The following is a 16,209-nucleotide window of genomic DNA, read 5'->3' on the forward strand; positions in this document are numbered from 1 at the left end:
GTTATTCATGGGTACCATGTTACTGACGAGTGTAAAGTCGTGCTGTATTGGACTGTTCAACATCCTACTTGCCTAGTAGGTCACTACTTCACATGTATAATGAGCTCTAATCAAATGTAGGAAATCATTTTGCAATCCACTCATGGACCCAAGAACCAATCCCACACTGCACAGAGGGAGCCCTTCAAATTCCCTGTTAAACCAGGAGGCAGAGTGATTCTATAAAAAAAAACTAAAAGGACTTAGATTCCCCTACATAACCATCATGGGGAAGGCAGAATTGTTTTGCTGGTTTCATTTCTGCTTATTATGACTGAGCTCACTCCCTGCTCTATCTTCTCCCCATGCAGCATCCTCACTTCCCGTGAGGGGAATAACAAAGCAGATTGTCACTGGGAATATAATGCGAATTGTGTTATATGCCAGATTTGCTTCTCCTGTCTGGCTCCCATGCCTAACCTGGTCAGAAATCCCAACCATTTTATTACCATCATTTTTAAATAGAAAACTGTATTTGACTTTAATACACAAAATGAGGGGAGGAAGAGATACAAAAAGTAAAATGAAATCAAAGGGAAAAGGGGCTTAACATGATTTAAGACAATGTAGGGACAGCCAGGAGGTCTAACTAAAAATAGGAGTTATGGTATGACATACCTTTGTTAACGCCTTTTCTCCGAGGTCCATGGGGTCCACAGCCATCACATTGGGGTTTATGGATTCATCCAGGCACCAAACAGTTAAGCCAAGCTCTCAGCTCCCAGGATGCACTAGGTCCTCCCCCATATACCCCGCCCCTGGTCACAGGGCGTCAGTTTGTCACAAAGCCCACCAAGAGAAGGCAAAAAAGAGGAAAGGAAGGAAGGACATATGTTCTCTAGACATTCTCTCACAATGAGGGAAACACTTAAGAGATACAACAAAACAACCCATTAACACTAGGTGCGTTAGGGTGGGTGTCCTGTGGACCCCATGGACCTCGAAGAAAAGGAGTTAACAAAGGTATGTCATACCATAACTCCTATTTTCTTCTTCGGGGTCCATGGGGTCCACAGCCATCTCATTGGGGATATACCCAAGCAGTACCCCTAAGGGCGGGAACGCTCCTGTGTCTCGGAAGAAAGGAGGATCCTGCGCCCAAAGGAGGCATCCTGAGAGGCAAAGGTGTCAAATGCATAATATTTTATAAAGGTGTGGACAGACGACCACGTGGCTGCCTTACACAATTGTTCCGCAGACGCGCCCCAGCGGGCTGCCCATGAAGGACCCACAGACCGTGTAGAGTGTGCCCTGATCGAGTCTGGCACCCTACGACCCACCTGAGTATATGCCTGTGATATGGTCATACGAAGCCATCTTGCTAAAGTCTGCTTATTGGCTGGCCATCCCCGCTTATGGCAGCCATAAAGAACAAAAAGAGAATCAGACTTCCTCAACTTGCTGGTGCGCTCCACGTAAATACGTAAAGCATGCACAACATCCAGGGAAGCCTCACCTAAGGACAGCCCTGACACATGAAAAGCTGGGACCACAATGTCTTCGTTTATATGAAATCGTGATACCACCTTAGGGAGATATCCTGCTCGGGTCCGCAGCACCGCTCTATCCTGGTGGAAAACTAGAAAAGGAGAGCGAACTGACAAGGCTGCCAGGTCGGACACCCTACGAGCAGAAGCAATGGCCAAAAGAAAAATTGTTTTTGCTGTTAACCATTTGAGACTACCGACTCCAAAGGCTCAAAGGGGGAAGCCTGTAAAGCTTTAAGAACTAAAGACAGGTCCCATGGTGCTACCGGAGGAACAAACGGAGGCTGCACCCTCAAAACTCCCTGAAAAAAGGTTTTTACATCAGGCAACGAAGCAACCCTACCCTGGAACCAAACTCCAAGCGCAGAGCCTGCACTCTTAGGGAGGCCAGACGAAGACCCCGCTCTAACCCTGACTGGAAAAAAGAGAGTACTCGGGAAATCCTAAACACACTAGGATCATATTTTCTCACTTTACACCACTGAAAAAAAGCACGCCAAACCCTATAGTAAACCTGGGCCGAAGGCGGCTTTCGTGCCCTCATCATGGTCTTTATTACTGGCTCTGACAACCCTTTGGCTCTTAACACGGAGGCCTCAAGAGCCATGCCGCCAAAGCTAACCGAGGGAGATCCGGATACCAGCAGGGACCCTATAGCAGCAGATCTCGCCTGAGAGGAAGTGGCCAAGGTGTGTCCACTGAGAGGTTTTGTAGATCGGTAAACCAATGGCACCTGGGCCAAGCAGGGGCCATCAATATCACCATGGCATCTTCTTGTTTGAGTTTTCTAACCACCCTGGGAAGAAGAGCTAGAGGCGGAAAAAGATACGCCAGCCCGAACTTCCACCTTACTGACAACGCATCCGTGAAGTCTGCACGTGGGTCCCTGGTCCTGGACCCGTACCTGGGGACCTTGTGGTTGCGATTTGAGGCCATAAGGTCTATCTCTGGAAGACCCCATCTGTCCACCAAGACCAGGAATACCTGCGGGAGAAGAGCCCACTCCCCCGCGTCTATGTCCTGCCGACTTAGAAAGTCTGCCTCCACATATTGTACCCCTGGTACAAAAACTGCCGTTATCGCAGGAAGATGACGTTCTGCCCATACTAGGATCCTTGACACTTCTGCCATGGCTCCCCGACTTCGGGTGCCTCCCTGCCGATTTAAGTAAGCTGTGGTAACATTGTCGGACTGTACTTGCACCGGCTTGCCGTGCACAAGATCCTGGGCTTGTACCAATGCCCTGAAAACTGCCCTCAGTTCCAGTACATTTATGGATAGACAACTTTCTGCCCTTGTCCATCTTCCCTGGCAGACATGCAGGCCTAACACTGCTCCCCAACCCCGAAGACTGGCATCGGTGGAGAGGAGAGTCCAATCCGATATCCAAAACGGCCGACCCTGGTTGAGGTGGTCCATCTGTAGCCACCAGGACAGGGACAACCTGACCTCTGGGGAGAGGTAGATCTTCTGAGATTTTATCGACCGATAATCCCTGTTCCAGCGTGAGAGAACCCACCGTTGCAACGGCCGAGAGAGTGGAATTGTGCATATTGCACCATGCTGAAGGTGGATACCATTGACCACAGCACTCGCATGGCCGCATGCACTGATACTTGCCTGTTGTGTAAAAGATTGCGTATGCGCCCCTGTAGGACCGCAATCTTCTCTTCTGGTAAATACAATCTCTGCTTTACAGAGTCCAGTCGTGCTCCTAAGTGCACCAACTGTTGTGCTGGTTGAAGGAAGGATTTCTTCCAGTTCACAATCCAACCGTGCCTCTGCAAATAAGAGATTGATGCATCTCGAGATGCCTCATCAACTCCTGCGGAGACTGCCCTAGCAGAAGGAGATCGTCTAAGTAAGGCATGATTTTTGTAAAAACCCGGGGGGCTGTGGACAGGCCGAACGGTAATGCCTGAAACTGAAAATGGTCCTGCCCTACTGCAAACCGCAGAAAGCGTTGATGGGATACCACAATGGGCACATGTAAATAAGCGTCTTGAATATCGAGGGATAAGATGAAGTCCCCTGGTTCCAAGGCTAATACTACTGACTTCTGGGTCTCCATATGAAACCTGGGTACCCGTATGAATGTATTGAGGTCCCTTAAATTTAGAATTGGTCGGAAAGACCCATTTGGCTTCCGAACCAGAAACATTTTGGAATAAAACCCCTTTTGAACCTGTTCCTGTGGCACTCGGACAATCACCACTGTCTTCAACAGGGAGTGAACAGCTTGCTGTATAGCCAACGCTTTCACCGACCCCACAGGCAGGGGTACGGAAAAGACCTTTGGGGCGGACTTCTCCAAAACGTTAGGGCATAACCCTGGGAAACTATTTCCCGAACCCAGGCATCTGTTGTTGTGAGACGCCAGACATTCGAAAACCGAAGAAGTCGGCCTCCTCCCCTGGGATCCCCCAGGGGGAGGCCCGTCCCATCAAGCCACGGGGTTTATCCTGTGGCTTGGAACCCGGGCATTTGGTTTGCCAGGGCTTTTTAGGTGACGGCTTTCTACAAACGCCTGCTCTACCAAAAAGCTGCCCTCTGACCTTCCCCTGAGGCCGAAAGGTACGAAAAGAAGAAGACCTTCGTCTAGACCCTGATGCTGAGGGTAACCCTGCAGCCTTAGAGGCTGCCACCGAGGCTACAATTTTGTCCCGAGCCGAAAAGGACTCCACCTGTGAAGGGTAGAGACTCTAAAGGCCCTCTTAGACCCTGAATCAGCCTTCCAATCTCTTAACCATAATGCTCTACGAGCAACTACAGAGGCTGCTGAAGCTCTGGCGGACATTATTCCTGCATCTAGAGCTGCCTCTCCAAGGTAAGAAGAAGCCTCCTTCACTGTTCTTTGGACAACTCAGGCAAGGACTCGGCAAAAGCCTTCATCCATTCTTCTATGGCTCTAGCCACCCAGGCTGTAGCCATTGCCGGCCGGGTAGCTGCCCCATAGATTGAAAAAATCGTCTTAAGGCAACCCTCCAGCCTCTTATCAGTAGGATGTTTAAGGGAACAGGCTGAAGGTACTGGTAAAGTGGAAGACTTCATTAAATGTACCACATGCGTATCCACTAATGGTGGAACCTCCCATTTAGAACACCGCTGAGAAGAAAACGGATATAAAGCCGAAATCTTTTTAGCCACATGGAACCTCTTGTCTGGAGCCTTCCAAGCTTCGCCCAAAAGTTCCGATAAATGCTCTGACCCGGGAAACTCCGCTTTGACCACCCTCTGGTGCTTAAACACCGGAGCCTTCTTATGTATAGGCTCTGCCTCATCGATATTCAAAACCGCTTTGACTGCCCTAATTAAGAATGGGACATCAGCCACTGGGAAAAGATCCCCCTCTTCTGTGGAGAGAGATCCCTGAGAGGATACTTCATCCTCCTCAGAAGACAAATCAGAATCTGTGTCCTGACTTACCTGTATAGCCAAACGCCTTCTAGCTTTTGGCCGTACAGGTTTGGCTATCTGAGGCGGCTGCTGAAAAGTCAAAGACGACGAAGGGCCTGCTTGCCCATGCGCATACACATCCATCCAAGATGGCAACATAGGAGGCATAAATACAGCTGGCTGCAATTGCTGCTGAACTTTCATCCCTGAAGCAGCTGGAACTGCCAATCTTTCGGCCACCTGGGCCAAAGCAGCCCAAGGGGGTTCCTGACCCGATGGCGGCAAATTTGATTGCTGTGGAGACTCTCTAAAACAGCGAACACATAAGCCATTTTGCACAAAGTCCTGAGAGGACAAACCTGCCTTACAGGCTACACATGATATCAAAAGAGGGGCCTCAGCCACCTGCCTTTCAGAATCTTTTGACATATTTTAAAGTCTAAATTCTATATATATATGTGACCCCACCCCACACACCGGCTGCAGGGAAAGAAACAGTAATGAAATGTAAGCAATACATACACACAGTTTCACAGGTCACAAACAATGCATATATACTTAGCAGAGTCTATGCAATTTGTTTAGGCTCCCATGCACTATAATTAGCAAAGCCTAGTAGCATATATGGAGCTTCTGTATAAATGATCCCAAAGGAGAAGTATACAGGGAGACTGACCCAATGCTTCCTGAGCAACAGCCATAGAGAGCACTGTGTGGTGTCTGTAGCTTACTCAAATAGGAAGCTGGGTGGAGCAACCCAAAAGTGGGACCTCAGGAGGGCCGTAGTTCGGGTTGGGGGAGGGGCCGCCGGGGAAGCATACCTCCCCTATGCTGCATGGACCACCCGGCAACTGACATGGCCCCTGCCATACTTCCCCCCGGCTGCCAGACTTTACATCCCGGTGGTCCTGTGAAACCAGACCCAGGTAGACTGGCTGCCCACACAGCAGTCCCCCGGCCAGTCTCTATGCCGGAGGACGGACCGCTCGTGACCGTGGCGTCAGCGGCCGCCCACGGTCCTACTCACCTGCATCCCCGTCCCGGTCCAGAGTCTAAGCCCCTGCCGAAAGCACTAGCCGAGACTAGCGCTGCAGCGCCGGCGGGGGTAGATGAAGCAGGGACCCGTGCGTCTATTGACGCGTGGTTCCACCAGGGAACACGAGCCGCGTGCTTTAAAGTAAATAATAAAAAAAAAAACTTGGTCTTTGGGACTGCTCCAGTAGTCCCACTGTTAGTGTGGTGCCTTCTTGCACCAAACAGAACAACTGACGCCCTGTGACCAGGGGCGGGTTATATGGGGGAGGACCTAGTGCATTCTGGGAGCTGAGAGCTTGGATTAACTGTTTGGTGCCTGGATGAATCCATAAACCCCAATGTGATGGCTGTGGACCTCATGGACCCCGAAGAAGAAATAAACAATATGGGTCTTAGGCTGGGTACACACAGACGACTGGCAATCATGCCAATATCCAGGGACACCCTGGACATCACGATTGCCACTATATGCTACAGCTATTAATGAACGATAGAACTAAAACTTGTTCCGACCTTCATTAACATACATTAGGTCGCTTGAGAAATAGTCAGGTTTGAGCAGTACGTCAAACCTGATGTTGTTAGTGACCGTGTGCAACCGCATAATGAGCGTATACACTGAGCAATGTAGACGATTTGTCGTTGAAAAACAGCAAATTGGCCGGACATTGCTCCAGTGTGTACGCAGCATTACAATATATATCATAAGAACATTAAACTGGAGCCCAAGATTCGGTTAAGGCATTCAGGTAAGAAGGAGAGGAGGAGGGGGGGCAATGGGTTCAAAGTGTCGTACTGAGTGTTTCTTAAGCTGGGTACACACTTACGACGTATCTAATGATTGCATACACACTTACAAGTCGTTTGTCTGATGTGTCTGTGCTGACATAAGAACTGGACGGACATTTAAATTTGCCCAAACAGTTGAGATGTCAGAGACACCGGGATCCTTCAGCAAGTGTATGAGTGGTCGGTGGGTCACTCGTACACACGGCCAGACATGCCTGCAATATATATCGGCATCAACTGTGCTGCAGGGCAGATGCGATTTCTAATCGTTGATAAATCGTCTGTACACACCCGCCATTGCACTACAGATATATCGCCCGGACAATGGCATAAAACAGCTGGATTTCCATCAGGCAGAGAAGTAAACTTTAACCTAGTTACCATAATGCTGTTTGTAATCATCATTGTGTCCCTGAGGTTCAGCCTTCCCACCACTCTGCCAGACCTTTCCAATCTATATGTGCATCCCCCCACTACCCTTATCCAAAGTGAAGCCTTGCCCCCTGTAGCCTTTTTATTTAACAGATTGAGGATGCCACAGTAAGGAGCAGATGGGATGGATGCAGGATACTTGGCTCACAAAATTAAGACATGAATGTAAGCATAAAGACGCAAGGAAAGAAAACCCTAAGACGGTATATAAACCGAAGAAATAAGGAAAAGTTGTATGTAGATATCATTAATAAATTCATTTATTGTCAAGATAATAAATATATTCGGGGTCTAAATAGAATAGTATAAATGACAAAAGCATAGTTGTTTGCAATCACTTGAAACTTGTTTAAAGCATAAATAAAAACAGTAGCACTAAGAAAAACATCTATAACCCAATGCATAAGAACAAAGTAATTCTGCGAAATAGGTCAGTGCTCCAAGGCACAAGTCTATAAAATAATCCTCTGACTAGTTATCTACGTCCTCACAAATGTTCTGGAATTTGGTCACCCTGGGTCTCCTATCATGAGGCTCGCACTTGTCACTCCGTAGATTTTCTCTAGCTACACTTCCTGCTAGCAGCTCCCTATCCCTCTTTCCTTCCCTTACCTTAGTAACTAAGCTATATCAAAGTGCATGTTCCTAGTGAATACACCCTGCAGCAATTTTCATGTAAATCCACATTATACTGATTGTGTTGGTGAGGTGTAATTGAGAACACAAGCTAATCAGCTATAATTGCAAAATCCACTTTCCTGAAAACATGGCATGCAGTATGCTTTTACCTAACAAACTACATGCTGTTTGTAGTGTGGAGCATTTGTGAATTCAAACTAATTCACTACAAACATACATTGTGTCTCTTTGACAATTGATGCATGCAATTAATCTGTATTTTAAAGGACTAACTTCTGCAGGGATATTTATAGGCCTTAAATTAACTTAGTACATCAACCACTATTGTTTTTTACTATAATTAATTGTAAATATAAAATATCTTTACATCTACCCAATACCACATAGAAAAAATATCTGAGTACTGAGCGGACATGTGCATTTACTGTCTGCTCAATATACCTGTAATAGTTATAACTCCCAGATCTTATTATAGGATAGCGCAGATTTTCAGAAAATTTTCCTCAGGCTTTTGGAGGCTATTGAAAAACACAGTGGTACTAAGCGGACATAAGTACTAAGCGGACATAAGTACTTAACGTATTCAAATACCAATCTCTGCACAACAGTGTAAGGCAGTTAATGCTGCTAATAAATAGATTATTGGAATCCTAATATCTAAAAGAACATTTAAGAATAAGGTTGCCTGATAAACTAGACCTTGGTTAATAATATACAGGGTCAGTTACTTTATTCTCAATATCATTTTCAGATGTTGGTAACCTGTTCAGTATACTGCTAATAATATACTGTATGTAGTTACTGAATTGAGATACAATTGTGGTAACAATTAATTGATACATCCCCCTTTAATGGTGTGCCAGTGCATTCATCAATAAGAGGGAACCCTCATCCCACAATATAAGGCAATATTTACCTACAATATTATAGCATCTAAAACTGAGAACAAGACATCAGAAATTAAGATCTATTTACGTCACAACTTTGCAAATTGTATTACTTCATGTTATCTTTAATATGAATTATTGCTTTTAATATTTTACTGGTACGGTACACAATTTTAATTAATGAAATAAAGGTTATATTTTATATATCAACTTCTATAGTGCACCTAACAAAGAGACAATACTTCTCCTTTGTTTCTTTGTATAACCACATTTATTGTCTTTGGCAGCACCCCCAGCATGAACAAGACACATTATAGGTCATAAGTAATAATTTGGGGTTACATGATACCCTACTAGTGCAGTACAGTATAGTTCTCCCAATATCTCCCTTCCACCATTTAAATAATTAACCCCTCCCTCCTCCCCCCTCTTCTTCTTCCACCTTTCTTATGCATCTCCCATGTCTTTGATCAATCCCGTTATTAGCTTAGCGTTATCTACAGGTGTCTGCCTCCAAGTTCAGCTGGTTTCCCTGACAATGGGATCAGTTAAATACTTTTACTTATTCACGTTTGTTACTACTTGTTCAAAATTTTCATAAAATCTTATTGAAAAAAATTAAAATAAATCCCCCTCCAAGTGCTGTTCTTCTAGTAGAATGGTTGTGTAGAGAAAGCTCATATTACATGAATGAATAGTCAAGAGAACTGTAGTGTACTCAGAGAAGGCCTACCTTATCCCTTTTCTATGAATAACCCCGTACAGCGACTCGCAGTGTAGCTGGTGGGTGGTCCATAGAACAGGATGGCTGTGGCTTTCCAAAGGCAAAATTATCCTCCCACCCAAACAGACTCCATGAACTTTCCACTCATACAAATGTGAACGTCGAGCTGCTTTAGCAGGAGCGAGGATGTAATTGATGCAAATAAACATCAGAGAATCTGAGAATAGGTGCAGTGGTGGGGGCATTATTATTGCTCTGCATCAAACAGACTTACCTCTACAACCTGACTCATGCCTTCTGTGATCAGATCTTTCCACTCTGACGGAGAAAGGGTCTGTTTCAGATTAGGGTTCTGCAGAGCTCTCAGAAGAAGTGTACATGCTTGTGCCTGAGGTTAAAGAAAAATGAAATCATATTTTTTGCCTTAAACAAAATAGCACCTGATCACACTGAAGGATAATATATTTGCTGTGTTAATAACTTAGTACACCAATTCACGGGGACATTTTGCTAATGATGTTATCGTGCTACTATGTTCAGATTTTAGGCTTGTGTTCAAACGTGTCCCTTTTTTTTTTAAGAACGACACGCAGGTTAAAGGCTATGCTTTAAAACACTACTGATTGGTCAGCTACTGTTGACCACATTTATGCTTCAATCAAATGTTGCCATTTGTGAACAATGAGAGTTTGGTAGTAATCTGATCAAGAGTGTCTCTACAAGGAAGCCATCTACCGACAATCTTCCATGATCAGCGTACTCAAGGAAAACAACGGAATGTCTTCAGCACATATCTTTGCAGATCTGTACCTCACATCCCCTGAACTTTTATCACAATTAACAGCAAAAGCAGTTGTCTGAATATGTACTGTCCGTAGCTATGTACAAGCAGTTGGTCTAACAGGCTGTAAAGCTACAAAAAAAACCTTCCTGACAAAATTGTAAAGAATGTGCTGATGGACCTTTTCTCCAATGTAAGTCCCTTATGTTTAGCCCCTACTGAAGATGTGTTCCACATAAAGCATATTGCCCGGAGTGCTTCAATCTGACTATGAAGAGTATGGTCTGGATGCCATAATTAGATGTTATGGTTGCTGGTCAGCAGCTGGTGTTGGCTCTTTTCTTCGGAAATGATGAATGGGCAAAAATATTGTGAAGTTGTCGTTATCGGGATTTTTCCTTCAGCTGGATATGTTTATGGAAGGTGAATACGGTTTTCAAGATGACAACGCACTGTGTCATTGTACAATTATGGTATAGAAATGGTTTGGAGAATCATTATATCAAGCAAATTAAATGGCCAGGGCAATCACCATTGCTTAATCTGAATATTTGTGGCACAGAATTGTCTACGAGATTTAGAAAACCAACTGCAACCAAAAGAAAGCAGATCGTAGATCTTATAGCTTCATGACATCAGATGGTCACTACTGGTCTGCTGTCAAACTGTACACTATGACGAAACACTGAAGAGTTAATAATACACGAATAACGTTAATATGTATTATCAATTCTTGTATTACATTACAATAAATATTCTTATTAGGTTTGTACAAATATTTAATGATTTTGATATTCTATTGATACAATATATTATCTTCTGACTAGATAATTTCCCTTTTTATCCAAATTATTTACACTGTAAATAAGAAAACAATCAGAATCTTATGATGAATGATTTACAAAGATATCGTATCACATTCCTAGATTAAAAAAAACCCACAGAAGATACATTCAAACAAATACCATGCTCCCTTGTAGTGATGCAGGACTTTTTACCACAACAGTATACTGAACATTAATATAAGAGGCGCTGAAATACAATGTGAGATTAGGCAGATAGTCTGATATAGAAGACATGGTGTTGGGAACAGGGGGGAGGAATATTTAGAAGAGTCAGTCATTCATTGTGTTTCAATTTGGACAACCACCAACATTCCATAATTACTGTTGAATATTCAATTATTTTCTCAAAGAGAGGAAGAAAGGAAACAAATAATCCTTCTGCATTGTGCACAATCCAATAATAAGCCATCTCCAACACATCTGAAGTGTGTCACTAACAAATTCATCGGCACAATTGGCTGACGTTGCTGGTTTTCAGAAATCCCTAAAAATAATTTTAAGCCAAGCAGGTATGTGATAATCTTCTACAGGCTGGGTGTCTTAATAGCTAATGACCCAACCAAGATGCTCAGCACATATATACAGGCAACAGATAAAATGGCCAATTGGACCATGTAGGTGACTAAATTGGGTCCAGGTACATTTGTTTTTTTCCTCCCAGTACTATAATAATTGCCATTTACAACCCATCTTTAAACTGCAAAAAGGAGATCTTCTTATGGCCTGAGCTACTCTATTTAAAAAAATAAATAAAATAAAACTGCTGTCAGTGGCAGCAGGGAGATCAGGAGAGACAGAGGGCCTGATTCAGACCCACTCGTGAGCGCTCGCAAGCGGGTCGATGTTGGCCCAGTGCGCATGCGCACGAGGGAGCCGGCTCCGTCGTGCGCATGCGCGAGACCCAGATAGCGACGGCCAAGCCGTCGCTCCGGGTCTCGCTACAAAATTGGGACGTGCTGTCGATGGTGAGTGACAGCACGTCCCCTTTGGTGGGCGTGCCGGGGGCGTGGCTGGCAGACGGAAGCGTTCCCATGGGAGTGGGAGTGCTCTCGGCTCTGATAGAGCCGAAAGCACTCCAGGGCTTGCGGCAGACGAAACCCTACCACAAGGGTCTCGTCGCAAGCCCGATGGTCGCGATGGTCAGGAGGCCGCTCAAAAAAAAAAGAGGGACGGCCCTGATTCAGAGCGAGCGCTCTGTCAGAGCGTCCGGCTCTGAATCAGGGCCAGAGTTCATATAATGAGGAATTCCAGTGACATGCGGAAGACGGTCCCAACTTAGTGCAGATAAGTGCATATCCTAGAACAGGGATGGGGAACCTCCGGCATGGGGGCCTTATATGGCCCCCAGAATCATTTGGTCTGGCCCTTAGAGCTTTCTTCTGCTAGCCTCATCTGGCTAGCAGGGTGCCTATAATGGCACCCTGCGGACAGAATTTATGCAGAACGCTTCAGATGGTCACACCGCTGCCCTTACAGCTACCTGGAGCATCCTCAGGATGCTCCAGGCATTGCTGTAATTACTGGCGATTGTGGCCCCGTTCCCGTGTGACATCACACTGAGGGGGCGTTGTCTGCACCAGGCCCGCAAATAATGTTATATATATCAAAATGACCCTCGGCAGAAAAAAGGTTCCCCAACCCTGTCCTAGAACCTCTACAGCCATGGCCAAAAATTTTGAGAATGACACATATTGGTTTTCACAAAGTTTGCTGCTTCAGTGTTTTTACACCTTTTTGTCAGATGTAACTATGGTATACTGAAGTAAAATTACAAGCATTTTTTAAGTGCCAAATGCTTTTATTGACAATTACATTAAGTTTATGCAAAGAGCCAATATTTGCAGTATTGACCCTTCTTTTTCAAGGCCTCTGCAATTCGCCCTGGCATGCTGTCAATCAAATTCTGGGCCACATACTGACTGATGGCCGCCCATTCTTGCCTAATCAATGCATGGAGTTTGTCAGAATTTGTGGGTTTTTGTTTGGTTACCCGCCTCTTGAGGATTAACCACAAGTTCTCAATGGGATTAAGGTCTGGGGAGTTTCCTGGCCATAGACCCAAAATTTCAATGTTTAGTTCCCCAAGCTACTTAGCTATCACTTTTGCCTTATGGCAAGGTGCTCCATCATGCTGGAAAAGGCATTGTTCATCACCAAACTGTTCTTGGATGGTTGGGAGAAGTTGCTCTTGGAGAATGTTTTGGTATCATTCATGGCTGTGTGCAAAATTGTGAGTGATCCCAGTCCCTTGGCTGAGAAACAACCCCGCACATGAATGGTCTCGAAAGCTTTACTGTTACAGAAGTATGGAATAAGATAGCTACAATATGTATTTTGTAAGGGCTATTAGACTAATATGCCAAAGGGTATCTTGCATCTCTGAAAAATTGGGGCACCAAGGATAAAAAAAATGGGTCTCCTGAAGGGCCACCACCTTGAGCTGGGTACAAACTAGGCTACTGTGTACCAACTGATGGGACAACACAATGGAGTGATATATCACGCCGTCCGTACACACTGAACGATGTGGTGTACGATGACAGTCTCATTCCATGCTGCACGGCGTCCATTGCATCGCCCCATCTGCTTTGCAGCTCAGCAGATGGGACGATGCGATGAACGATCAGTGGGCACATGTAATCGGGCAGATACACTATGCTATCCGGACTATATATTGTTCTGATTCGCATCGGAACAATATATCGTGTGAGGGATTGCATAGTGTGTACCTGGCTTTTGCTCTATGGCGATGAATGGTTGTCAAAGCCAACCTGCATAACATTTGGGGAGCTGAGTCAGTGGGTATTTAGTGAGAAAACCTTAACCATAGAGTATGGAAACAAGAAGTGCAGGGAAGCAATAGATAGGGACAAAAACATGAAGCATACTAAAGCATTAACTAAGCAAAGTGGACAATGGGACCCAAAACGGGGGAAAGAAGGAGAGGGAGTGCCGAAAGGCAACAACAACAACAAAAAAAAAAGTGGGAAAACTGAAATAGCCCAAAATCTGAGGCTGTGTTTACTGTTGGGGTAGGGGAACGGCAAGGCAGACAGCTCCCCCCCACCCTTTAATAACTTTGGAACTTCCATTATTTTTCAGTTTTGTTAACCTATTTTTCACCTCTAGCAGTTTTACCTTTGTACCACTTCAGGTTATTCTCTGAATTGCTTAAATTTCAATAAAAATTAGAAAAATGTGGGTGTTCTAATACTTTTAACAGTACTGTATAGTGACCATACTCCTGAAAACACAAACCAGCATCTGCTCAACAACAGTTCTAATATTCCTAAGTGATAAAAGATGTATTCGAGGTTATCGTTGCTATAATAGACAAAATTATTTGCTGTAAAGAACAGTTATAGCTTGAATGCAGTTTACAATTTTGGAGGCACCATCGCCAAACGGCTCTACTGCTAGTTCTGTACACGAAAAAACTATTTCCTAGTCCATGGGCACCTAGTTAAAAACTTCTCTCTCATGATAGATCCATGGAATAGACTCTTAACAGTTGTAGTTAAACTTTTGTAGTAGCCAAAATGGGAAAAACATATGGCTATTGTCAAGATATTGACCTAACATACTGTATATATTTATTGGAAAACAAAAAACACAGACAGTCAATCCTAAACGCACACACAAAATGATTGACCCGTAACTTTTTTCCGCCTCACACTCGTTATTTCTACGTTAGACCATCAATTCAAATGCAAGCAACATTAATTTGCTAGATCTTTTAAAAACACAGAACATTCTGCATCAGGCACAAAATTTATGGATTATGATATTATGAAATGATGATTTAAAACCTATAAGTTTATGTAAGATAAACAAACCCCCGACACATGGAAATGTGATCACATGGGGTAAAAACGTAAAATGTTCTCAAAACCTATTTCAGAAGTGTGCTTGGGTCATTTTGGCTAATCCAGATATTAACACTGCAGACGTATAAGATTGTTAATAACAGCAGAACAGTAATGGGCTAACCAAATACAAAGAATGAACAGTTTATTAGCACATTTGTCAGACGTTAATGTAATCTGTATTGGGAGTCAATGTATAATATAGATCACTTACCACAGACTCTGATGCGATCATTGAAAGCTGCATTTGTATACGAATGTGTGTATGTGTATCGGTGTGTGTTGGAGCTGCCAGCAGAGATTGCCACGTTAGACTTTTATCCCTCCAATGGGCATCATTTTCAATTAACTACAGATTGTAGAGCAGCTGTGAAGTGCTTGGCTGGTGTGGAGCACTGCACTTTCACCAGCTTAGCGGCCGTACAATAAGCATTACTACCCAAGAGGGAAGAAGAAAATCATTACCGCAGCCCAGTTTTTGCCTAGAATGCACTAATCAGAAATAAGCTGTAACATCCAGGTGACAAATCATAGATTATTGGAAAAGAAGTCACAATAAACAGGACTTGTTTTTTTTTCACATACTGCTCTTTAGGACACCATTAGAACATTGGTAGAAATGAGTAATCTGTTTCCTGCTGTACAGACCTGCCTCACTGGTAAGATGGACTGACCGCCTGCTAATGAAGATGCAGGAAGGCAGGGGATGAAAGGGGCAAGTAAATCATAGCAAGTGATGCACATTATGAGAGCTGGATGGTTTTGATGAAGAAGTGAGGTTTGAGAGCCCTTTTGAGGTTAGTAGAGAGCTGGAGAGTGATAGGGAGAGAATTCCCGAGGTAGGGAGCAGCACAGGCAAAATCTTGGAGGCGGTGGGAAGAAGTAATCAGTTGGCAAAATAGGCGGCATTAATATTCGGTGCGAAGTGGGCGGGTAGGAGTGTGAAGGGAGATAAAGTCTAATTATTGCAAAGTATTATAAAAAATATAGTGGATTGACCAGTTTACTTTGACTTGTGTCTTTCTAGTTATCTGCCTTTTCATCACCCACTGCTTTTCTACTTAGACATCATAAGTGGTTTGAAAAAACACCTGGTTCCTGCCACAGTAGAATGCATACGTCTACAGCCCCAAATCCCCGTTCTGCCGATCCGACCCCCAGATCAGCGGTCATCGAATGATTGGCGATTTGTTGGAGGATCAGGGAATTGAGATTTTTCAACATGTTGAATATCCCAGATTCCCTGTCCCCCACGTCAGCAGAATGGTGAATTGTGGCAATTAACTTTT

The 16,209-nt window shown here is 44.3% G+C and overlaps 1 protein-coding gene across 2 annotated transcripts in view; it reads right to left on the reverse strand.

The window, feature by feature from the left end:
* MYBBP1A (MYB binding protein 1a) overlaps positions 1-16,209 on the reverse strand; it is a 108,969-nt gene that overhangs the window by 18,519 nt on the left and 74,241 nt on the right. For both annotated transcript variants that reach the window (XM_088445889.1, XM_088445888.1), the window contains exon 24: positions 9,703-9,816. In XM_088445889.1, coding sequence (XP_088302015.1) covers positions 9,703-9,816 — 114 coding nt within the window. The remainder of the gene's footprint in view (positions 1-9,702; positions 9,817-16,209) is intronic.

Source organism: Taudactylus pleione, unplaced genomic scaffold (genome assembly GCF_031769625.1).
Source record: "Taudactylus pleione unplaced genomic scaffold, aTauple2 ptg000391l, whole genome shotgun sequence".
In the NCBI taxonomy this organism is placed as follows: Eukaryota; Metazoa; Chordata; class Amphibia; order Anura; family Myobatrachidae; genus Taudactylus; species Taudactylus pleione.